The sequence below is a fragment of the Pelophylax lessonae genome (genome assembly GCF_965119305.1).
Source record: "Pelophylax lessonae genome assembly, chromosome: 6".
NCBI lineage: Eukaryota > Metazoa > Chordata > Amphibia > Anura > Ranidae > Pelophylax > Pelophylax lessonae.
Window position 1 is genome coordinate 30,480,612 of NC_138773.1, and position 25,832 is coordinate 30,506,443.

Below are 25,832 nucleotides of genomic sequence, written 5' to 3' on the forward strand. Positions count from 1 at the left end.
GGGTCTGACTATAATAGGAGAGAGTCAGTGCCCTGGTGTCTGAGAGGGACTGTGCCTATTATTAGTCAAAACGTGGGTCCCAGAAGGAATCATTGGTAAAGTGTTAGCTAGTCAGCTTGGCAGGATCTTTTTTGTTTGTCTATTGCAGGTACACAACAGAACGTCGAGTCAAGGTGTGCCCTTAGGGGGCCAACAGTGATGGAGATCTCTACAGGGATGTTAGAGAGAGAGAGATGATGCTGGTGAGAAGGCCGTCTCTGCAAAGAGGGCAGTCTCACCGTAAGTAAGTAGGATATGTACATTTCCATGTGCTTATATTTAATGTTGGTATTTGTGTGTAGTTAGTTAGATAGGGGGTTGCCTTTACCTGTCAAGAAGATGTTTGTTTGGGGGGGGGGGGGGGTGCATTGGTCTAAATGCACTTGGTATATTCCTATGTATATACATGTGTAAATGTTTGTACAGCAGAGATATATATTTTTCCACGTAATTTATTGTATTCACTGGTCACATATGGGATATGCCCCATGGCCCTGTACATATGTTATTATCGTTTTCCCCCTTTTCCAAGTTTGTGGGATACTCCGTGTACATTTTTGTACAGGTAGTTTTGTAGGGGCGGCTGCCCAGAGCCAGTGAGGACATGGCTCATTTTGGCGTGGGGGGGAGGGGGAGGGGTTGGGTAGAGTGTAGCACCCTCCTAGGTTAGTGCTAGTAAGAAAGTATAGTTTTGAGCTTTGTCTGCTTACCAGAAGGGCTGCAGGTAAATCTATATTGTTCAGAGAGCATGATCTGTTAGTGAGGTCTGCTCATTGTGCTCAGGATGCAACTTGTTCTGTCTGCAGAGTGTTTCACATTGGTCCAATAGGGAGTCATATTGGACAGTGGTAGGAAACAGGAAACATGACAAATGGGTGCACAGGCTTTTGACACAGCTCTGGTGATTTGGCAGAGGAAAAGTGTGTTGGTGCATGCTGGGATACTGTATAAAAGCCATGCAGCCTCAGGGGGTCAACCTGAGGGCCTGGAGAGTAGCAGTGAGGAACTGAGCCTGGAGGTCCAGAGGAACTGACTGAGAGGGGAGTCTCTGCAGTCAGTGAGTACAGAATCTCGTGTCAAGGGGCCTGACCTGAGGGGGGCCACTCCTGCTCCTAGGGTAGTCAGAAGACGGGTGTCGGTTGAAAGGGAATGCGAGTGAGAGTGTCCTGAAGATAAGTTATCATCCACTAAGTTGTCTTGCTAGAAAGTAAAGAGAAATAGACTTAACCCCTTTCTACACGTGTGGCAGTGTGGATAGGGCAGCCTAGCTGTTTCCATTTAACCTAGAAGGCTTGGAGATAGAAGTTCTCAACTAATGAGAATAGTTCAACGGGAGTATCCCACTTTTCCTTTCTCCTATCCCATTTCCAATTAAACATCAAAAAACCAACACCCCTAGACTGTTTATTTGTGTGAGGAGGCATCAGGAGCAATGAAGGGATCCATAAACTATATTCCAAAATAACCGTGTGCTGGTAATCAGGGGAGCCCATCAAGTCATAATTCAGCAGGCCCTGCAGGGACAGTGCTACATATGAAATGTATAGCACAGGGTATAGAGTGTAGCAGTTCAGTGTATGTAATGTATAGCACATGGTATAGAGAGTGTAGAGGTTCAGTGTATGTAATGTATAGCACAGGGTATAGAGTGTAGCAGTTCACTGTATGTAATGTATAGCACAGGGTATAGAGAATGTAGTGGTTCAGTGTATGTAATGTATAGCACAAGGTATAGAGTGTAGCAGTTCACTGTATGTAATGTATAGCACAGGGTATAGAGAATGTAGTGGTTCAGTGAATGTAATGTATAGCACATGGAATAGAGTGTAGCGGTTCAGTGTATGTAATGTATAGCATTGTGCATAGAGTGCAGCAGTTAAGAATATGCAATGTATAGCACGGTGTACAGAGTGCAGCCCCTCGTTCGTTTGTATGTTCAATGATCCCAACCAACATAATTGCTTACAAGCAACCCGTATCCTCCTTCATGTCCTTTATACCAGCTGGGTGCTCAAGCCCAGAAGTCTGCTCTTGATCCACTGACAGCGCAAACTGAAAACTCCCACCAGAAGCCACGCCCCTAAAATGGTACACCCATCACAGAACTTATATAAGCCCTGCGATGGGTAAAAAGCGTTAGAGCATAGCTTCCAGCAGGAATTTTCAGTGTGTGCTGTCAATGTATTAAACAGCAGTGGAGCAGAAGCTTTTGGTGTACAGCCTGTCTTAATGAAGTTTTAGTTTCGTGTATGTATGGAATAGCACAATATGCAGATTGCAGTGATCCACAGTATGCAATATGCAGCACAGCATACATATAACAGTTTAGGCTATGTAAGTTAAATCATAATGTACACGTTACAGTATGTAGCACACAAAATGCATAAATTGTACAGCTGTCTGCAGTATTCAACATGCAGCACATTGCTCAGGAGTCCAGATTATGTTAACATGCAGCACAGTGTACAGAATGCAGCAGTCAGGTAACGTACAACACATTTTATAGCGTGCAGCAGTCAGAAACAATGAAACAAGAAGACTCTTGTTTTTACCTCTTTTAGAAATGGCCCAAGGTTAAACCAATGGACAGCAGCGCACGCTGTTAGTAGATCCACAGAGGCGTCACCAACCGGCACCTCTTCAGCTGGACAGACACTGCAGAAATGATAGGTTAGACTTTAAGTAGTGACACCATCTAGTTTGATTGAAAGCCCAACCCTGGACGCTGTGCTTCTGACTTTTCTGCTTCATCCATGCCCAGATGACACAAAACCATCCAATGAGTCCTTCACCCAACATGCTCCAGGCACATTCACCCTTTTTACATTGGAATGAATGTGTACCAGGCCAATGCAGCAGCCAGTAAACCACCAACAATGTCACATGTACAGTAGCTGTACAGGTAAACTTCACCCCTAGGAGTTCCTCCCTAGTGGTGAACTGTGTTTATTACACACTAGAAGGGCTACATTTATTTATTTTTTACAAACGTAAACAAACAAACGGAAAAAAAACAGCATGCCCCCCCCCCATTCCCCAACAATATAATTTAGGAATACCCACCAATTTATCCCAACATTCCCCAATGATATCCTTTAGGAATACCCACCAATCACCCCAACAACCCCCAACAATGTCCTTTTGGAATATCCACCAATCACCCCAACATCCCCCAACAATTTGCTTTAGGAATACCCACCAATCACCCCAACATCCTCCAACAATGTCCTTTAGGAATACCCACCAATCACCCCAACATCCCTCAGTAATGTCTTTTAGAAATTACTCACCAATCACATTAACGTCATCCCCCCAAAAAAATATCCTTTAGGAATACCCACCAATCACCCCAACATCCCTCAGTAATGTCTTTTAGAAATTACTCACCAATCACATTAACGTCATCCCCCCAAAAAAATATCCTTTAGGAATACCCACCAATCAACCCAACACCCCCCAACAATGTCCTTTAGGAATACCCACCAATCACCCCAACATCGCCCAACAATGTCCTTTAGGAATACCCACCAATCACCCCAACATCCTCCAACAATTTCATTTAGGAATACCCACTGATCACCCCCAACAATGTCCTTTAGAAATACCCACCAGTGACCATAACATTCCCCAACAATACCCTTTAGGTATAACCACCAGTTACTGCAGCACTATGGAACACTTTGCATGGTAAACTTTCTTTAGCCCAAAGAGGTCTGTCTATATCAGGAAAGGAGCTACTTGGTTGGGTGTGTCCCCACCTGTATGTGACATTGAGTGACCCAGTAGCTTTCTTGGCCTCCTCTATCTGAGCCTCACTGATGTCGATTCCGAGAACTTTCTTGAAGTACGGAGAGAGAATTTTTGTGTTCTGCCCCGATCCACAGCCAACGTCCACAGCAAAATCATACGGTTTGTGTAACTAGGAAGACAAAAACATCTTCAAAATACATCACAAGGACACCAGTGTTATTTTCAGTGTAACCTCTTGCTGGCCAGGTCATGCATATGTGTGGCTGCAAAGAGGGTGGGCTTCAAAGCCCTTATACTGCACATAGTAGTCCATGGAAAGCCAAGATTTCTATGCTAAGAGCACGCTCACTGCATGCCCACAGCACAGTCATAGCCATAGCATAGCCAGCTCTCCATCTCTAGTCCCAATCCGAAGGTGGCGGGACAGGCTTTCAATCATGTGTCCACTGTGAAAGCAAATCACAGTGGTCACATGATTACGAACTCTGGCCCCCCCACCCGGCATAAAGACCCATTTAAAGAGATGCCAAAGGTTTTTTACCTTCATGTATTCTATGCCTGCAGGGCTGGTGCAAGGATTTTTGACACGCTAGACAAAACCTCATATTGCTGCCCCCCTTGGCTCCGCTGCTGACTCCACCTCCTTTGCCCTGCCCATGTATACGTATACCTCCCAACTTTTAAACTGAAGAATAAGGGACACTTCAGGAAGATGTGCACCGCAACAAAAAGTGGGTGTCACCAAACATGATAGTGGGAGGGGCCTAAGGACAATGGTTAAACAAAACCTAGGTTTCCATGTACCTATAAAGTATGCTTTGGAGTCTCAGGAATACATATAAACCTCCAAAGAATAATTTAGAAAAAAATTGTCTAATACATCTGGTTTTGTATACACTGAAATTAAGGAGAGAGCTTAAAATAGAGGATTATGAAGGACCTGAGGAACCCTGGGATGGAGGCAAAGAATAAATTCTGAAGTATAAACCAACCCTTAGGGAGAGAGATGGAGAGGGAGAGGGAGAGGGATAGATCACTATGGTACATGGCAAGCAGGCAGGAAGGAAGGATCACTATGGTATATGGAAGGCAGGTTCACTATGGTACATGGAAGGCTGGTTGACTATGGCACATGGAAGGCAGGAAGGTACCTCTCTGGATTTCGTTTGTGTACTGCTAGCCTAATCGGTTGCCACCCTGACCTCCCTGACAACGTTTTTGCCTGGATCCTTAGCACTTAAGCTCCACTTCGGACTCTAACTCACAGGTACTTAACAGAAGGATCACTATAGCACATGAAAGGCAGGAAGACTATGCCACATGGGAGGCAGGAAGGACCACTATGGCACATGGAAGGCAGGAAGGAGGGAAGGATCACTATGGTACATGGAGAGCAGGATCACTATGGTACATGGACGGCAGGAAGGAAGGATCACTATGGTGCATGGAAGGCAGGAAGGAGGGAAGGATCACTATGGTACATGGAGAGCAGGATCACTATGGTACATGGACGGCAGGAAGGAAGGATCACTATGGCACATGGAAGGCAGGAAGGAGGGAAGGATCACTATGGTACATGGAGAGCAGGATCACTATGGTACATGGACGGCAGGAAGGCAGGATCACTATGGTGCATGGAAGGCAGGAAGACTATGGTGCAAGGAAGGCAGGAAGACTATGGTGCATTGAAGGCGGGAAGACTTTGGTGCATGGAAGGCAGGAAGAATATGGCACAAATAAGGCTGGAAGCCTATGGTGCATGGAAGTCTGGAAGACTATGGCACATGCAGGGCCGGCGCAAGGATTTTTGTCTACTTAGGCGAGGTGCCTTTTAGCGGCCTGGGCCTGGGAGCGGTGAGGAGATTGAAGGAGTCCAGGGAGCTCAAGGCTCTGGCAGGTGTCGGGGATGCTGTGCCTGCTGTTGCACGTATCTTCAGAGGTCTTCTCCCTCCCAGGCTGCCCTCACTGCTCTCCTTCCCTGCAGCTTCCATCTCCTGGACTGTCCGTTCACACTGTGGAGCTGGTAGCTGGAGCCGGGTGATGTCATCCTGCCTGCACCTTGCCGCCTTCACTGTCCCGCTCCTCACACCTGCTGTCACCAGACTGGGCCCCTCAAGGACCAGGCCTCCGATGGCCCTGGGCCTTCACTTAGTGCTCCATGAGCCCCTTCATTAGTCCAGCCCTAGCGAAGGGGCATTTTACTGCCCCCCCCCCCTGGGCACAGGGAAGGCTGGAAGACTATAGCACATGGAAGGCTGGAAGACTATGGCAAATTTAAAAAAGAGATAGAGGGGAGAGATCACTCACTCAGGGCTGCAGTGTCTTCAGAGGCTCAGGCAGCGACATCAAGACAGGGGCACTGGCATGTGGCTCAGGCTGCTTTGAAATCCCTCACCATCTTTCCAGGCACAGATTGGCTACAAACAGGGGTTGTGGGTGCACACAGGGGGGACATGGGGAGGAAGTGGGGCAGACCTAGCCCACCTCCTTCCCCCTTCTTGTACGGGATATACAGCTGGTGGGGTATAGGCACAGACTAGTGCAATGGATGACTCGGCAGGTGGGGGATGTGAAACAATTTGCGTGGGATGTGCACAGTGCAGCGGGTGAGTCAGCGAGTGGGGGATGTGCAGAGAGTGACTCTGCGGGCAAATGGGTAATGGAGGTGGGGCACAAAGTAATGCTGAGCCGCCCATGACTGATGTGCACTCTAGGCTGGTGCCTACCTTGCCTATAGGCAGCGCCGGCCCTGTATGCATGAAGGTAAAAAAACCTTCTGTGTGCTGCTCCTCCACAGCCCCCCTAATACTTACCTGAGCCCGATCCAGCGATGTGCACATGAGCTGAAGGTCTCTCCGTTTTTGGCTGAGACACTGGCAGTGGGAGCTACTGGCTCCTGCTGCTGTCAATCACAGCCAGTGAGGAGGGATCGGGGGGCAGGTCAGAGCCGTGCTCTTTTGGTCACATAGGCACACTGAGGCGGCTCAAGAGTGAGCACACATGAGTTCTCCCAGAGCAAGCAGCTTGCTATGGGGGCACTCAGCAGGTAGGAGCGGGGCCAGAAAAGGCGGTTGGGAGGGGGGGTCCCAGGATGAAGAGGACCAGGGCTGCTCTGTGCAAAGCCATTACACAGAGCAGATAAGTATAACATGTTTGTTATTTAGAAAAAAAAAATCGAAACCTTTACAAACACTGTAGGGGGAAAAGGAGAAGAAGGAGTTTATAATGGATGATTGGGGTAATCTTAGAGTTAATAAGGGGTTAAATAAGAACACATTTTATTTGAGAAAAAAAAACACCTTTCATTGAAATCACATGTCAATAGAAAGTCATCCCTTTTATCTGCAGATAAATGAAACAGATCAGATATAAAAGTCACAATGTTACTTTCTATCTCCTGTCTGATCAATGTTTATAAACAATGTTACTTTGTATCTCTCTATACTGTGTAACTCTCTATTTTGTGACAGCAGAAGCTTCTACATCTGCAGTATTTACACAGCAACTGGAATTTTCACAGCTAGGATCTGTAAAAGGGTGCAGTAGGAGGGGTAGGAGTGGGGTAGAAGGACAGGACATACTACAAACCCCCAATATATTTCAAAGAAGTTTTTTTTGGGTGTGTGTAGGAGTCTATTTATTAAACAATCATTGGCTGAATGCAGTGGCGCCCCCCAATCTGTGGCAAAGAGAAAAAAAATTAACATTTGCAGCCCACTAGGGGCGCCAGACCTACTACTGGCTATGGGGGGGGGTGGGGTTTTGCACCCCACGTGCGCCAGGCAGAGGCGCCGATTGGCGGCCTTCTGGGGGTCATCGGGGCGCAGAGCAATGCGCCCCGACTCTCCCCACTTTAGTGCTGTCCTGGCTGTGATTGGTCCAGACTCCAGACTCAAGCTGCAGGGCCTGCCCATATATAACTCTTCTCACTCCCAGCAAGCCTCAGTTTTGTGGCATGCAATAGGGATGTCAGGGTACAAAGGGAAGTGTGATAGTTTTTTTTGCACAAGTGTAGGAAACCCAGCGCGTACGCAAATGGTTGGCGAAACCTAGCTCGGGATCAGAAGTGATACATCTGTGCAGGGGGCAGGGAGAACAGAACCTCACACCTACGCAGGAAAGACAGAAGCGGCGGTGGCCGGTGGGGAACTTTGCAGACTCAGTCAGAGTCTGTCTGACTGAGTCTGACCAGGCCAGCCCGGCAGCCAGGACACCTCTTCTTCCTCCAAGTCCTCTCTATCCATCTCCAAGCCAGCAGCAGCAAGCCAGTCAGTCTCCTGTCCTGGAGGATAGATACCACCAGCCACCAAAACCATGTGATGTGTTGGGATTTGGATTTGGAAACCATCTTATACCAGGCCGCTGTGTGCCATTTACTAATAAATATATAGTGCCAGATATAGTGCCAGGCCAGCAGCCTGCTTAGCAGTGTACACAATATAAGACAGTGCAGGCCAGGCCAATTACATTGTACATCAGGTAAAGTACTGGTATGCTAACTTAGCATAGCACTTTACCTGTGTACAATGTAATTGGCCTGGCCTGCACTGTCTTATATTGTGTACACTGCTAAGCAGGCTGCTGGCCTGGCTGGCACTATATATTTATTAATAGTAAATGGCACACAGCGGCCTGGTATAAGATGGTTCCCAACTTGCCGCGTTTTTTGCCGCGAATCAATACCTATTACATTTTTCTTTTTGCGCCCCCCCCCCCCCCCCCCAAAAAAAAAAATTTTGAGCACCACCCGCCACTGGTTGAATGTCAAACACATTAGTGCAATTTTGGCTGTTACTTTTCCAAATACAGTAGAGTAATTCCAATAATAGTTAGCACCATCTAGTGGCCAAAATGCGGTATATTTTCTCATTTCAGAAAACTTTACCACATTTTAGCCACTAGATGGAGTTGACAATCATAGAGATTGATCTATTACAGAAATAACAGACGAAATTTGTGCGACGTGCACAATTGTGTGTGACAATCAACCAAAGAATCGATTTAAAAGATTGTTAATTATTTCGGAAAATAAAAAATTTAAATTATTTTTTTTTGGTGTTCTGAATAAAGTGTGGAAGTGTTAGACCCTCTGTCATGTTCTTCATTTCCTGACAGACTCCATGGCAGCACACGTATGGGTAGGCTCCGCCTCCTCTCCTACCCTATAGGACCCCACTCCCATAAATTTTTGCTCCAAGCCAGGAGCCGTGTTCCTTTTTTGTCCTCCTTCCGCAAGAGAAGTCTTACCTTATAGGATGCGTTTTCTTACATACCTGGTGGCGTGTGGCTTTCCTGGATGATGCCTTTCTACCTTAGTCCAGCAATCTCAGTACTACTGGGTGGACCCGGGCAATTTGAAATGATGCCGGAAGATGCCATAAATCCTGAATGAGAGGTGGGCTGCATCGCTTGGCCAAACGTCCTTGCTACTAGCGGGAGGCCCTTATGCCCTGACGCACACGCTAGTCTCCGGTTGAGGAGCGTTCCAGGTCCTTCTGTCAGTATTGGTGGTAATGTATTGCTTACTTTATACTTTATATCGTTTTGCTTCCTGGTTAGTATGGCGGCTGGAGCGCTCCTGCGTTCCAGGCCGTCGCTCTCGGCTCCTCCCCCTGCCTCCTGATTCCCAGTTGGGTGTTCATTGCGAGGCTTGGTTCCTAAGTGGTCTGCGCATGTGCGCACGCCACTTCCGGTCCTCCATGACGCGGTGGCGTCGGGGGGGGGCGTGGCTTTACGGCTCCCGGGAAATTTAAACAGCTGATGGAGCTGTCATTCTTGGGATGTCTGTGGGCTTTTGCGGCGGCCTCCCCACGCTGTGTCTCTGCCTGTGTTTGGTAAGTCCTGTGCTGGGTCAGTCCTGCTTGAATGGGGGAGGGGAAAGGCGGCTATGGGAAGGTAAGATTGAGTTCTTACATCCTTCCTATTGCAGGTTATCTCGCTGTGATTTGCAATGGATGCCTCACCGCCCCCCGGTGGCCAGTCCCTGCGCAACAGGTGAGCTTTAGCTTTTAACTCTCGCTTGTCTGCCAGCTGGCTTACTGTAGCCTGAGCTTTTCTTTCCTTTGTTTTCAGCCCTTTTAGGTCTGACCAACGTCCTGCATCGGGATCAAAGGATAGATCACCTTCAGGCCATCACCATGCATCATCCAAATCCAGGCACCATAGATCCAGGTCTAGGTCTAGGCGCCATGATGATTGTCCAAGCCGGTCTTCCCGACATGCTGACCGCCCCGCACACAAATCTTGCTGGGGTTGTAGGGCTGTAGTCCCTGAGGATAGATCCTTGTGTGATGCCTGCTATTCTCGGGCAATCAAGGAAAAACAAGTCCCAGATCCACCAGTGGAAACCCTGGTCAGGCGGATCGTGCAAGAATCCTTAAGGGATTGGGATTCCAACCGGCTGTCTGGTCATACAACTGATACTCCAGTTCTCCCTCAGAGGGAAGACGTAGAGCCAGGCACTTCCCAGCCGAGTCGCTTCTCGGATTCCTCTGAAAGTGAGGATGACCTAGAAGACCAAAGTTCAGGTTTTGATTTTGCCATGATCTCTCCGCTAGTAAGAGCGGTAAAAGAGGCGTTAAAATGGGAAGAGCCAGCAGACTCCCCAGCAAAACAGAAGAAATACTTTAAACATCTCAAGAAAGAACGGGATCATTTCCCTTTTCTGAATGAGCTGGGGGAAATCATTACAGACGAATGGCATGGAATTGAAAGAAAGAATTCCTTATCGTCCAAATTTTCCAGGTTATATCCTTTTAAGACCGACAAAGTGAAGCATCTTGATTCTGCACCTACAATAGACGCAGCCTTGATGAGGCTAGTCAAACACGTTACCCTACCTTTGGAAGATTCCGTCTCATTTAAAGATGGTCTGGATAGACGAATCGATACGGATCTCAAAAAGATCTATCTGTTAGCTGGTATGACCTGCAAGCCAGCCCTAGCCCTTGCAGCCACATCCAAAGCTATGGAGGCTTGGGTAGATAACGTGGAGACCACACTGAAAGGTGTCTCAGAAGAAGCAGCCAGAAGCTCGGCTGTGTATGAACTAAGGTTAGCAACGGCCTTTTTGAGAGAGGCTTCCATTGATATCATTCGCCTGGTGGCGCGGGTCATGCTCTCTTCTGTCACGGCCAAACGTGCTTTATGGTTACGTCCCTGGCTGGCCGATCCTGCTTCCAAACAAGCCTGGTGCAGGATTCCGTTTGAGGGTGCGTCCCTTTTTGGCAACAGGCTGGACAGTGCCATTACCCGTGCCACTGGTGGTAAATCAGGTTTCCTCCCTCAGGATCGCCGTTTGTTTGACCGCAGAAGATTTCAGCACAAACCAAGTTCGGATCGATCCAGAGAAGCTCGCTCTTACAGGCCTGGACGTGAGTTCAGAAAGAATTGGAAAAGATCTCAACCTACAGGTCAGAAGTTCAACAAGGGAACACCTTCTAGTGGTCGGGAGACCACAAAGTCTTTTTGATATCAGGCCTGCTCAAGCGTTGCGAGTAGGCGCTCGTCTACGTCAGTTTGCGCACGTTTGGGCAGCCTCGATTGCGGACCAGTGGACCGTCAAGACTGTGTCTCATGGTCACGTTTGGTCTTTCGAAGAAACTCCAATTCTGCGGTTCATCCCTACGGCTCTACCTCGCGTGGAAGAAAAGAAGTCAATTCTTCTGTCATACGTAGATTCCCTGATCTCTCAAGGTGCTGTCATCCCAGTTCCGGCCGAAGAAAGGTTTCAAGGCCTTTATTCACCTCTATTCATGGTGCTAAAGAAAAACGGTTCTTGGAGACCGGTCATAGACCTGACTCATCTGAACTCTTTCATAAAGAAAGAGAGGTTCAGGATGGAGACACTCTTCACTATCCGCCAAGTGGTGCAACCAGAAGATTGGATGATCTCCATAGATCTAAAAGATGCCTATTTCCATGTCCCAGTGGCAGCAGAACTACAAAAGTTTCTTCGCTTTGCCGTGGGTCAAGTGCATCTCCAGTTTACCTGTCTCCCTTTCGGGCTTACCACCTCACCTCGAGTCTTTTCAAAGATCTTACTGGCTATTGTAGCTCTGATCAGATCGAAAGGGATCCGACTGTTTCACTACTTAGACGATCTGCTTCTTCTTTCTCAAGACCAAGCACAGATTCTGCAACACAGATCTCAGGTAATCTCCACCCTTCAAGAATTCGGGTGGCTCTTGAATCTGGAGAAAAGCCATCTGGATCCGTCAAAATCCTTGATCTTCCTGGGGGCACTCTTCAACACCTCCAGAGGCACCATCTCTCTTCCAGTGGAGAAGATTCCGGTGATCCACAGCAGAATACAACCGGCAATGTCAACTCCTTATCTTCGGGCATCACAGTGTCTGAAAATAATAGGGACCATGGTCTCCACGGCCCCCATGGTCAAGTGGGCACAGTGGAGGATGAGGCCCTTTCAAATCGGTTTCCTCCGCCAATGGAGCTCTGGGAATCCAGACACTCCTGTACGGATAACATCCTCTATGAGGGCGAGTCTGTCTTGGTGGCTACAACGGGAAAATCTCCTGAATTGTCATTCGATCGTTCCCGTTCCTTGGATCGTTGTGACATCGGATGCCAGCCAGACGGGCTGGGGTGCGCACTGCCTGTCAGAGGTGGCCCAGGGCAGGTGGGACTTTCCCACCCTCGGGTTGGTCTCAAATGTCCTGGAGCTTCGGGCAGCTTTTCGTGCCATCATGGCTTTCCGTCACTTGGTGAAAGGGTCCTCGGTCCTTCTACGGCTAGACAATACGACGGCAGTCGCATATATCAAGAGGCAAGGGGGCACCCGCAGTTCCTCCCTTCTGGAAGAAGTGAAACCGATCATGGCATGGGCCCAACGGAATCTTGCCAATCTATCAGCTGCTTATCTTCCAGGAGTCCAGAACGTTCAGGCAGATTTTCTGTCAAGAACCAATCTAGACAACAACGAATGGTCTCTTCATCCAGAAACCTTCAAGTGGGTCATCTCTCTGGGGATTCTTCCGGAAGTAGACCTGTTTGCCTCTCCAAACAATGCCAAACTGACGAAATTCTACTCGAGATGGCGTTACCCCCAAGCCTACGGGGTAGATGCTCTGACGGACCACTGGAAGTTCCACAAAGCATATGCTTTTCCCCCGGTCCCAGTGATATTCAAGTTCCTGCAGAGACTCAGGAGAGAGAGGGTAGAAATCATAGCAATTCTTCCGTTTTGGCCAAGGAGGCCCTGGTTTCCTCTGCTGCTCCAACTGAGCTTTCGGGATCCTGTTCCCCTGCCATTCAGGTCGGACCTTCTATCTCAGGGTCCAGTGCTGCATCCATGCCCAGCGCAGTTACATCTCATGGCATGGTCCTTGAGAGGGAAAGACTAAAAGCTCTTGGCTGTCCAAGTGCGGCAATGTCCACAATGATGAGTGCCAGGAGACCGGGCACCAACAAAGTCTACGAGAGGATCTGGTCTAAGTTTGAGGATTACATGTCTAATGAGTCCGATTTCATCACTAATCCTAAGATCCATCACATTCTGGGGTTCCTCCAGACAGGCTTAGACCTATCTCTGGCTGTTGGCTCTCTCAGAGTACAGATCTCAGCAATCTCTGCCTTCACGGGGACCTCATGGGCAAAACATCCTCTGGTCCGGCAGTTTTTCAGAGGTGCGTCAAGAATAAGACCTCCCAGGAAACCCAGGTTCCCCAAATGGGACCTTCCACTAGTCCTTGAGTTTCTCTCAACAACAGTTTTGGAACATGGAGATTCCTTCTTCCTTAAGAATCTGTCTATGAAGACGGCCTTTCTAGTAGCCATCACATCGGCTAAACGTGTCTCTGAAATTAGTGACCTAGGTTGCAAAGAACCTTTTCTGACATTTTTTCCTGATCGGGTTGTCCTGGTCCCTATGCTGGGGTCCAATCCGAAGGTAAATTCAGTTTTTCATGTCAACCAAGAGATTGTTTTACCTACATTCAAGTCTCAAGATGACCAGAGTACCCATCCGTTGGATGTGGGCGAAGTCCTTCAAACATACTTGAAGTTCACAGCTTCCTTTCGCAAGTCAGACTATCTATTTGTTCTCTTTTATGGAAAGAACAGAGGCAAGAGGGCTTCTTCCAGAACAATTTCTAGCTGGATAGTTCAGACCATCCAGTGGGCATATAGAGCCAAGGGACTGGCTCCTCCGGAAGTGGTGACGGCTCATTCCACCAGAGGGATTTCTACGTCTTGGGCGGCTTCCCTTCATGTTGCACCAGATGTCATTTGCAGAGCGGCCTCATGGTCCTCAATTAACACTTTCATGTCACACTATTGTGTTGAACCTGCTTCTTTATCCTCAGTTGATTTTGGTTTAAAAATTTTGTCTGTTGACGGTGCAAATTAAACCTATTTCTGTTTGACCAGCAGTTGCCCACCCGGGTGTGTATGGCTAGTTATTTCCCATACGTGTGCTGCCATGGAGTCTGTCAGGAAAACGGAAAATTTGTATCAATACTTACCGTAATTTTCCTTTCCTGATAGAACTCCATGGCAGCAGGAGTTCCCTCCCATCTGCTGGAGTAGTCTATATATGGAACACGGCTCCTGGCTTGGAGCAAAAATTTATGGGAGTGGGGTCCTATAGGGTAGGAGAGGAGGCGGAGCCTACCCATACGTGTGCTGCCATGGAGTTCTATCAGGAAAGGAAAATTACGGTAAGTATTGATATAAATTTTCCGTTTTATACGCACTTCCTGGTGGGATCATTAATTGGAACAGGAAGTTGGGGGAAATCTCCCTATTGGGTCACAGACAGCAGTAAGAACCTAACAGCGCCCTGCCCTGCTCTGTCCAATAGAAAAAAAGTGTTGGCTGGACAACACCTTTAAAAAATAATTTGAGTGGCTGCGCTTATCTAAGCAAAGTAATTTGGTTTTAGATTTTACAAGTGTCCTATTGTTTTTAGCTATGTGTTTAACAGACAGAAGCCATCACTCACCCTTTCATCCACATAACTGAAGACAATGTCTGTTATTTCTTGTGAAGGGTTAAACCTGAATTTTTGGTAATATGACACATGCTCCTTTTCTTCAAACAGCCGTGTCACCATTTTGGACTCAGATTAACACCTGTAAGAAACAAACAACAAAAGAAAAAAAATATAAGTATTTTCCCAAAAAATAAATATATATATATATATATACAGTATTAACCACTTTACCACCAGAGGATTTTGCTGTCTTACATCCAGGCCACTTTTTGCGATTCGGCGCTGTGCGACTTTAACTGACAATTGCGCGGTCGTGCGACGCCGTACCCAAACGAAATTTACGTCCTTTTTTTCCCACAAACAGAGCTTTCTTTTGGTGGTACAGTATTTGATCACCTGTGTGATTTTTACTTTTTGCGCTATAAACAAAAAAAAAACGTTTATTTTGAAAAAATAACAATATTTTTTAAAATTTTTTATATGAAATTCCCCCCAAAAAAGATGTAAAAAACAATTTTTTTTTAAATTTTTGGCCAATTTGTTTTCTGCTACCCATGTTTGGTAAAAAAAATCACAATAAGCGTATTTTGATTGGTTTGCGCAAAAGTTATTGCGTTTACTAACAAAGGGAAAGATTTCTGTCATTTTTGGTGGTTTTTTTTAACGCGTAATGGCGGCGATCTGCGATTTTTTTTGCGGGACTGCGACATTGCGGCAGACAGATCGGACCCTTGACTGACATTTTTGACACTTTTGGGGTTACCAGTGACATTACTGCAGTAATCAGTGCTATAAATATGCACTGTTACTATAAAAATGACACTGGCAGGGAAGGGGTTAATTTTATTGGAGAGGGAGGGGTTAATGTATGCCTGGTGCTTACTGACGTGTGTGGGGGGAGGTGACTATATGACACAAGGACAGATCCAGGGTTCAGCTATGCTGAACCCTGCAATCTGACCCTGCCTGTCACTTAGGAGATCCTCCCGCTTGTGTTTACACAAGCAGGCGGATCTCCACACTAGATCCCCGACGATCGGGGAAGAGCGGCGGCGATCACCGCTGCTCCTCCCCTGGCCCGACTCCCGCTGTGACCGCTGTGCGCCGCCGAGAAAGGGGAGTGTCCGACGACGTAGTACTACGTCGTCAGACGATAACGAGCCACTCTGCCGCAGTAATATTACTGTGGGCGGAGGTAAAGTGGTTAAAGGGACTTTCTGGAGGGGGGTAAAAAAAAAAAAGAAGAAAAAAAAAGTAATCACTAGATCTTGAGTCATTGACAGCTGAATCTACCCTTCATTGCCTCAAGAGCCTCCCTATTGGTCAGTGAGGCTGTCCCTTACATTAGTATAGGAAAGTCTGGGAGGGGCCACGGCCAAGCTAGGCCTTTACAGAAAAGGGTGAGATTTTTATGTGACTTTAGCTGCCTGAATATCTAGATCTCTTGATTATCTTGCCATGTGACTACGGCTTATGTGTATTTCTTATCAGTTTTCAGACTGAATTGCCCAGATTTATAGCAGCCTTACTATGAGAAGTGATGGATCTGAACTTTTTAAAATGAGACTCCCTACCCACTTCCTGACAATCTGCTCCTCCCCTTCCCCCTCCCCCTTCCTCTCTTACAATCAGAAATTTATTTTATTATTTTTTACCTTTTTTTGGGGAATACTATCCCCCACTTCCTGTATTTGCGCCTAAGTGAGGATGATATATAAAGTACCCACTGCCTCCTGGAATGCAAGTGTACAGACCCAGGAACTCAGCACAGGAATGGTGGGAAACTCTCATAATGGGCACAGCATGTTTAAAGACCCGGTACCTCAGTACAGAGATGGCAGGAACCCCTCATAAGGACACAGCAGGTGTACAGACCCAGGAACTCAGCACAGGGATGGTGGGAACCCCTCATAATGGGCACAGAAGGTGTACAGACTCGGGAAATCAGCACATGGATGGTGGGAACCCCTCATAATGGACACAGCAGGTGTACAGACCCAGGAACTCAGCACAGGGATGGTGGGAACCCCTTATAATGGGCACAGCAGGTGTACAGACTCAGCACAGGGATAGTGGGAACCCCTCATAATGGGCACAGCAGGTGTACAGACCCCGGAACTCAGCACAGGGATGGTGGGAACCCCTCATAATGGGCACACCAGGAGCAACTGCCATTTCACTCCTTGACAGTGAGGTGTGAGGTTGCTGGTTCCTTAGCTCATGTGCTTCCAGAAGCCAGGGGCTAGAGTTGCTTCTCTGCCCCAGGAGGGATTCTGGATCCTGGGGAGGACCCCGGTGAGGGCCCCCTGGATAGTCCTGAGACTAGGCCTCAGTCTATGGAAGACATTGGTTCTGGCCCAAGGAGAGATGAATCCCTGTCTGCCTTTAGACGGAGGATTGTGGACAAGCTGACGCGGATTGAGAAAGAGGAGGAGAAATTGTCAGCTTTAAAAGCTGAATTTAAAAAGAAAAAGCTGTTTTGTGCCAAACTCTACAGAGGGAAGAGAAGATGCCTGAATTGAAGGACTTGGAGCAAGCTTTGAGGAAGCAGAAAGAGCTGGTGAGCTCTCTGAAGGAAAGCAGCGGAGCATTTAAGGAGAAATACAGGAATGAGGAACGTTTCAGCCGTATGAGGAGAGGAGTCTTTTCCAGCATGGAGAGTGACCCAGTCAGTGAGGAGATGCAGGTACTGACAGAGTCAGCAGAGAGCGAGAAAGTGGGCCCGGAGGATGAGACCAGCTCTTCAACACCTCAGACATCTGCTGAGCCCCCAATGGTGGAGGCCTCAGTCTCCCTCCCTCTGCTGCCGCAATGTGGAACATCTGAGCAGGAGGTTGAAGGGGGTACTGCTGGCATGCTGGAGTTCATCGCTGAGCTGGAATCCCCTCTGGATAGAAGAAAGTTCCATTTCTCTGTGGATTCTTCAGATGAGGAGATGGATACCATTCCTTGCCATGTGAAAGAGAGACCTGTGGAGAAAGGAAGGTTTACCATTAAGTCTAAAACAACCAGGAGGAAGTTTGATCCCACCATCAGCCATGATACAGCAAAGGTAACACAGCAAGCAGGTACAGTGTGTGTGCAAAGTGGTGATATGAACTTTAATAATGACAATGTGCTTGCTGAGAGTTGTAGTGCTACGGGCTGTCAGCCCAGACCAATAGACAATGTGCAGCATGCAGTGCAACCTGATTCACTTGCTGAAAAAAAATTAAATGTAATTGGTGGGAAGACTGAAAATAACTTTAAGCTTCTGGTTGAAGAGTCTGCAACGAGGAGCACCACGGACACTGCAGAGGCTTTTCCTGGCCCAGATAAAACTGCTGTTCCTTTGAAGGGTGGAGGAGGTGCTGGGAGCAGTAGTGCTATAACTTTTTGCAGTCTGCAGTCTGCAGTAGACAAGACTGTGATTGAACCCAGGAAAGCAGCTGAGTGCTCAGAGCAGGGGGAGGGGGTGGGTCTTGTCTCTGCTGCTCCAAAGACTACAAGGGTTGTTTCAGGCTCCTTGTCAGCAGGTGTAGTTGTGCCTAAAGACAATGCTGTAATTGCTGGTGGTGTTTCTGGGAGGAAAACCTATGCTAGCGCTGCTGCAGGATCTGGGAGGAGGTAGCAAGCAGGGAAGGAGCATGGAAATGTTTTATCTTCCTCACTATTTAAAAGGAGGAATGTTGTGCAGCTTCGATTGGAGGGTGAGGGTATTCCTCCATATAGGAGAGCTGTGGTGGATAGGATTTTGCAGATGGGGTTTAGACCCGAAAATATCTTTGCCCTGATCAGTACGACTGGCTCCTATGAGTACGATTTGTCCTTTTATCCGTCCGGAGTCTTTGGACATATTTTGGGAAAGGTATGAACGTGTGTAGGAGCCTGCCAGACTGGAAAGGGCTCATCCCCAAGGTTGTATCATGCCAGCCACTCATTAAAATGGTGACAATTCTTGTCCGCAATGAATCAATACCACACTGGGATTTATCTGTATGGTTGAGGAGATATGTAGACATCCTGAGCCCCTTACAGAAAATTATGGATGATCAGGGAATATGGACAGGGGGGGGGGATGGTCTGTACAGCTAAAACTGAGAGTAATTGACAATGTTATTTAGCATCTGCCATCCTCAGCTTTCCTGGGGAGGGACAGGCTGACCATCTTTTATCTAGGCCAGCCAAAGCTGTGCAATAAGTGTGGGGATAAAGAGCACTTTGCATCCTCCTGTCCAGTAATGAAGTGCTCTCTGTGTCAGGATTTAGGGCATTTGGCAAAGGATTGCAATAATATAAGGTGCAACTTGTGCAATGCGGTGGGGCATCCTTATAGTCAGTGTCCTGAGGCAATGAATAACCAGCCTGAGCTCATGAGAGAGTTCTTTCGCCTGAACATGGAGGATGCTCAGAGCTCAGCAGCTAGGGTGCCTGCGATTCCATCTGAGTCTGTGCCAATGCCCAGTGTGCCTGTGTCTTGCCAATCTGTGGTGCCCCAATCTGTGCATTTGCCCAGTGTGTCAGTTTCTTCCAAGTCTGTGGCACCCCACTCTGTGCATCTGCTTAGTGTGCCTGTCTCTTCCCAGTCTGTGGTGCCCCAGTCTGTGCGTTTGCCTAGTGTGTCAGTGTCCTCCCAGTCTGTATGTAAGGTATCAGTTACCGAGAATGTGTCCAATCCTTCTGTGTCTATGTCCTCCAAAATTGCTGAGGCGGCAAGAGGTGCTGATGCCAGTCGACCCCCCCCCCCCCCCTCAACATTTCAGGGCTTCTAATGGGGACCATGGGATGCAGAAGAGTGGGGAAAATGGTGAGGAGGCTGGCCTGGGGGCAGATAAGGTAAAGGAGAGCGGGGGTGAAGGGGAGGGTAAGAGTGGGGAAACTGTTATTTCCAGTTTGTCCAAGGATGATGTGGAATGGTTGGAGGAGAAAAGGAAGAAGGGCAAAGAAGGAAAAAAAGGTGTTCAGTTACCCAAAGTCCTAAGGTTTTGCTTTTGACAAATAAGTCCTGTCAGATGATGACGATGAATGGGACTCGTTGAGTACAGCATCTTCTATGGATGATGAGTCCCAGGGTGCACTGAAGCGCACTGGTTCTCCAGGGAGAGAGAGTATTCAGTCTAAGAAATGGCTGCCTCAATTATCCTAATGGCAGTTCCCACTCCGTTAAAAGTGGCAACCATTAATGTTGCCAGCTTAAAACCAGTGAGTGCTCGTCATATAGCCCTATTTTTGCTCAGCGAGTTTGATGCTGACATTTTGTTTTTGCAAGAGACCCATTTGAGTAGTCTGGCTGATATACATGTGGCAAAGAAGGAGTGGAAGCGTGGTGGTCCCTCCTTTTGGTCTCTTGCGGCCGAGCCTTACAGCGGGGTTGCAGTCCTTTTTTCCGGTATGGTAACGTGCCAACGGGTAATTGAGGTAGAGATTGGGAGATGCATGATTTTGGATGTCTCTGTGAAGGGGCAGGACCTTTGCCTGATTAACATCTATGGTCCCCAGACGAAATGGGACAAGAAATGCCTCTTTACAAAGATTAAGCCTTTTCTTTTTATGGCTCAGCAGGTTATCTTTGGAGGTGACTTCAACACCATTACTAGGTCTAAAGACAGGAGAGGTTTCAGAGATAAGCTGGGCTATGACAGCCTTTTCCTGAATGCGATGGTTAGGGAAGCAGGTCTGGTAGATGCGCACATTAAGAGCTGCCAAGACAGCACAGGGTTCACTTTTCAGCAAGGTAATAGAGTAGGATAGATAGTTTTTTTTCTAAAGGGGGACTTTTTCGGCGCCTGTGTGTCGGGCAGTGGAGTTTTCCGATCACTGTATTCTATCTGTGACTCCGAATGCCTCAGGCGAGCCACCTAGGGGAGGGGTATCTGGAGATTTAATTCGGCCCTCCTGGATTACGAGGAAGTAAGACAATCCTTTGAGGAATTTTTTCAGGCACAGGTAACTATCCTAGACTTTTGCAACAGTAAGTCAGAGTGGTGGGAGCTTATAAAACAGCGGACTGTTAGACTTTTCAAGGCCATAGGGAGAAAGAGACAGCAAGATAAGAATATCACCTACCAGCGTTTGCAGGGGAAACTTGACCACCTTGTTTCGAATGGAGGAGATTCTGGGGCGATCTCTGAGGTGAAGCTCCTCCTGAGGAGACATCAATATGACCGGCACGCCTCTTTGGTTCAGGAAAGGGACTATGGGAAATACCATTCGCCTGACCCTTACAAGAACTGTAAACAGAGCGTAGCAGTTAAGACGGTCAATGGCCTGAAGGAGAGTACAGGCTCTCTGACGAAGTCTAGGTCAGGGATCCTGGAGGTCGTCAGGTCATACTATGTCGATCTCCTGGAAGGAAGGAACCTTGAACAGGCAGGGATGTTGAGTTTTTTGGACTCTACACCAGGTCTGGAAAATATTGTTCCTTTGATGAATTTGACAGATGAAATCACTGCAGATGAGGTGATCCAGGCAACTGATAAACTAGCCATCAGGAAAACGCCAGGGCCAGATGGTTTGACAGACAAATTTTATAAATGTTTTAAGACTATCCTGGCTTCACACCTTGCAGAGGTTTTTAATGGCTGTTTGCATGAGGGTTCTCTCCCTCCTTCCATGAGGCAATCTGCATTGATTCTTCTGTCAAAGGGCAAAGATCCTTCGATGATTGTGAATTGGCGCCCCATTAGCCTTCTTAATGTCGATAGAAAGATACTGGCAAAGATTTTTTTCTGGCGATTATCATCAGTGGCAGGCGGTTTGTGATCCCATCACCAGCACTGCTCGGTCCAGGGTAGAAGCACTTTCTCAGCTGTGTTAGCTGTCCGGGAGGCCTTGGAGCGTTGTAGGGCTGTTGGTTGGGGTAAATATCTGCTGACATTGGATCAGGCTAAGGCTTTTGATAGGTTTAATCATGAGTACCTATGGCTCCTTCTTGGCAAGTATGGCCTGGAGGGGGGTTTCATTGATTGGCTCAAGATTTTGTACAAAGGGGCTGAAAGCTTTCCTCTAGTTAATGGTTGGATTGGGCAGCCCTTTGTGGTTGGCTCAGGTGTGCATCAGGGGTGTCCTTTGAGTCCTCTTCTATATGCATTTGCAATCGACCCCTTCATTAGAAGGCTAGAGAGTGGACCATTGTGTGGGGTACCTTTAGGCATCGCTGGTGAGCCTCCTTTGAAGGTTGTGGCTTATGCTGATGACATTTCTGTTTTTGTCTCTGGGACTGTGGGAGCGCAGGAGGTGGTCTCAGTGATAAGGCAGTATGTGGAAGCATCAGGTTCAAAGGTCAACCAGGACAAGTGTGAAGCTTTCTGGATGGGCGTGGAAGGTGAGAGCTTTGTTCTCCCGAATGACTTCCCGGAGCCCCAACAAAAAATTTGAGATCTAGGCTTTGAATTTGGCCTAGATGACTATGGTCTTGCAAATTGGGTGAACAGGCTGGAGAATGCCAATGCCAAGATGGTGAGCTGGAAAAGTTGGCGGTTTTTCTTAAGGGAAAAGGTTGATCTGATCAAAGGTTACCTGATTCCAATTTTTCTGTATGTCAGTTTTGTCTGCGTTTTGCCAGTGTCTCTCTATACCAGGATCTATAGTTGTTTCTTCCAGCTGTTATGGGGGAACAGAATAAACCTTGTCAAAAGGAGTGTGACTTATCTTGCTAGGCAGGAGGGTGGCCTAGTAATGATCAACCCTGTAGTCTTTTTCTCTCTGATGTTTGTAAAGTACAACCTGGGTAACATGTTGGCAGAGAGACTGCCTGGGTGGGTATTTTCCAGTCCTGGTTTAGGCCCTTTCTGCGAAACTGGGAAATTGGTGGGCCAGTGAAAAGCCTGAGGGCCAAGCATGATAAGCTCCCGATTTATGTTGCCCCGTGTTTGAAAATACTTCGGCAGTGGCAAGTAACGGCAGGGGAGGTCAGATCTCTTCCAAAGAAACTTCTTGAGAAGCGGATCATGAGCTGTTTTTTGCAAACCACTTGCATTAAGGGATTGCCCAAGCCTGGTTTTGTGGGAGGGTTTGCGTTTGATTAATTTGGAGAGAATCCCAATGAAGTTTAGGGATCAGGCTTGGCTCGCTTTCCATGGAAAACTATATGTGAAGGGCATCCTGAAGTTCCTTTCTGTGAGTGATCGGGGCTGCCTGAGAGTAGAGTGTGGAGGAGCGGTGGAGTCCATGGATCATTTTCTGCTTCAGTGCCCTTTTAATATAGAGGTGTACAAGAGGGTAGGGAGGGCTCTGAGTGTACCCTTCCTCCCCCATATGAGTTATGCAGAGTGGGTGTATGGGGCATTCCAGACTCGCTGGGATTATGTTTTGGAAACACTTTTTTAGTTAGTCTAGTAGTCCGTTATTTCCGGTGGAGTGCACGGTGCCAGGTATCCTTACGAAATAAAATCCTCCATGTCGAGGTGGTGGTGCAGGACAATCTGGGTGAGGTTGGGAAGATTCGGGGTCTTGAGAAAGACAGGTGGCAGCAGGAGCCCTGGATAAAGGCGTGGAGGAATATCAGGACTCTGTAGCTGCTGCCTGTTGATCTCGGGGTGTGCGGCTTCTCTTTCTGTCCTTGCTTCACTCCCCTAGATTTTTAGATAAAATATATTTTTGATAAAAGGCTACATGCCTGGTGGCGGTGATGTTCCTTAGTCTGACTCTCTCGTAGGGTTTATGCTGTGCGCAATTTGGTTTATTATGTTCTTGTTTTTTTTTGTTTTTTTGGTTTTGTATAGTTATATTCAATTATTTTGTAAATATGTTATTTATTATGGTTTTATTGTATATAAGTTGTTGTTTGTAAGAATTTTCAATAAACAAAATTAACCCCTCCACAGCAGGTTTAAAGACCCTGTACCTCAGTACATAGATGGTGGGAACCCCTCATAATGGGCACAGCAGGTATACAGACCCGGGAACTCAGAACATGGATGGTGGGAACCCCTCGTAATGGGCACAGCCTTTGTACAGACCCGGGGACTCAGCACAGGGATGGTGGGAACCCCTCATAATGGGCACAGAAGGTGTACAGACCCCGTACCTCAGTACAGAAATGGTGGGAACCCCTCATAATGGGCACAGCAGGTGTACAGACCCGGGAACTCAGCACATGGATGGTGGGAACCCTTCGTAATGGGCACAGAAGGTGTACAGACCTGGAAACTCTGCACAGGGATGGTGGGAAACCCTCATAATGGGCACAGCAGGTGTACAGACCCAGGAACTGAGCACATGGATGGTGGGAACCCCTTGTAATGGGCACAGCACGTGTGCAAACCCAGAACTCAGCACAGGGATGCTGGGAACCCCTCATAATGGGCACAGCCGGTGTACAGACCCAGGAACTAAGCACAGGGAAGGTGGGAACCCGTCGTAATGGGCATAGCAGGTGTACAGACCCAGGAACTAAGCACAGGGAAGGTGGGAACCCGTCGTAATGGGCACAGAAGGTGTACAGACCTGGGAACTAAGCACATGGATGATGGGAACCCCTTGTAATGGGCACAGAAGGTGTACAGACCCCGTACTTCAGTACAGAAATGGTGGGAACTCCCTTATAATGGGCACACCAGGTTTAAAGACCCGGTACCTCAGTACAGAGATGGTGGGAACCCCTCATATTGGGCACAGCAGGTGTACAGATTCAGGAACTCAGCACATGGATGGTGGGAACCCCTCGTAATGGCCACAGAAGGTGTACAGACCCGGGAACTCAGCACAGGGATGGTGGGAAACTGCCATTCCACTCCCTGACAGCGAGGTGTGAGGTTGCTGATTCCTTAGCTCGTGTGCTTCCAGAAGCCAGGGGCTAGAGTTGTTTCTCTGCCCCAGGAGGGATGCTGGATCCTGGGGAGGACCCCGGCGGGGGCCCCCTGGATAGGCCTGAGACTAGGCCTCAGCCTATGGAAGACATGGAGCTCGGCCCAAGGAGGGGTGAATCCCTATCTACCTTTAGACGGAGGATTGTGGACAAGCTGACAAGGATTGAGAAAGAGGAGGAGAAATTGGCAGCTTTAAAAACTGAATTTAAAAAGAAAAAGTTGTATTGTGCCAAACTGTACAGTAAGAAGAGACCGGCTCTGAGGCCTGAATTAAAGGACTTGGAGCAAGCTTTGAGGAAGCAGAAAGAGTTGGTGAGCTCTCTGAAGGAAAGTAGCGGAGCTTTTAAGGAGAAATACAGGAATGAGGAACGTTTCAGCCGTATGAGGAGAGGAGCCGTTTCCAGCATGGAGAGTGACCCAGCCAGTGAAGAGATGCAGGTACCGACAGAGTCAGCAGAGAGTGAGAAAGTGGGCCCGGAGGATGAGCCCAGCTCTTCAACACCTCAGACATCTGCTGAGCCCCCAATGGTGGAGGCCTCTGTCTCCCTCCCTCTGCAGCAGCAATGTGGAACATCTGAGCAGGAGGTTGAGGGGGGTACTGGCATGTTGGAGTTCATCGCTGAGCTGGAAACCCCTCTGGATGGAAGAAAGTTACATTTTTCTGCGGATTCCTCAGATGAGGAGATGGATACCGTTCCTCGCCCTATGAAAGAGAGACCTGTGGAGAGAGGAAAATTCACCATGAAGCCTGCAACAACCAGGAGGAAGTTTGATCCCACCATCAGCCATGACACTGCAGAGGTAACAACACAGCAAGCAGGTACAGTGTGTGTGCAAGGTGGTGATGTGAACTTTAATGACAATGTGCTTGCTGAGGGTTGTAGTGCTATGGGCTGTCAGCCCACACCCATAGACAATGTGCAGCATGCAGTGCAACCTGATGCACCTGCTAAAAAAACTTTAAATGCGATTGGTGGGAAAACTGAAAATAACTTTGAGCTTTTGGTTGAAGTGTCTGCAGAGAGGAGCACCACGGACATTGCAAAGGCTTTTCCTGACCCAAATAAAGCTGTTGTTCCTGAAAATGGTGCAGGAGATGCTGGGAGCAGTAGTGCTACAACTGTTGGGGATTCTGCAGTAAAAAAAACTGTGATTGAACCCAGGAAAGCAGCTGAGTGCTTAGAGAAGGGGGAGGGGGTGGGTCTTGTCTCTGCTGCTCCAAAGACTGCAAGGGATGTTTCAGGCTCCTTGTCAGCAGGTGTGGCTGTGTCTAAGGACAATGCTGTAATTACTGGTATGTCTGG

The 25,832-nt window shown here is 47.8% G+C and overlaps 2 protein-coding genes across 2 annotated transcripts in view; both read right to left on the bottom strand.

Moving 5' to 3' along the window:
* LOC309558516 (uncharacterized protein) overlaps positions 1-14,874 on the bottom strand; it is a 44,549-nt gene extending 29,675 nt beyond the window's left edge. The window contains exons 1-3 of the mRNA XM_082261596.1: positions 14,750-14,874; positions 3,798-3,958; positions 2,592-2,694 (exon numbers count right to left, since the gene is read on the bottom strand). Coding sequence (XP_082117722.1) covers positions 2,592-2,694; positions 3,798-3,958; positions 14,750-14,860 — 375 coding nt within the window. The 5' untranslated portion in view covers positions 14,861-14,874. The remainder of the gene's footprint in view (positions 1-2,591; positions 2,695-3,797; positions 3,959-14,749) is intronic.
* Positions 1-25,832, bottom strand: part of LOC309557565 (putative methyltransferase) — a 97,278-nt gene that overhangs the window by 29,726 nt on the left and 41,720 nt on the right. The window lies entirely within an intron of this gene.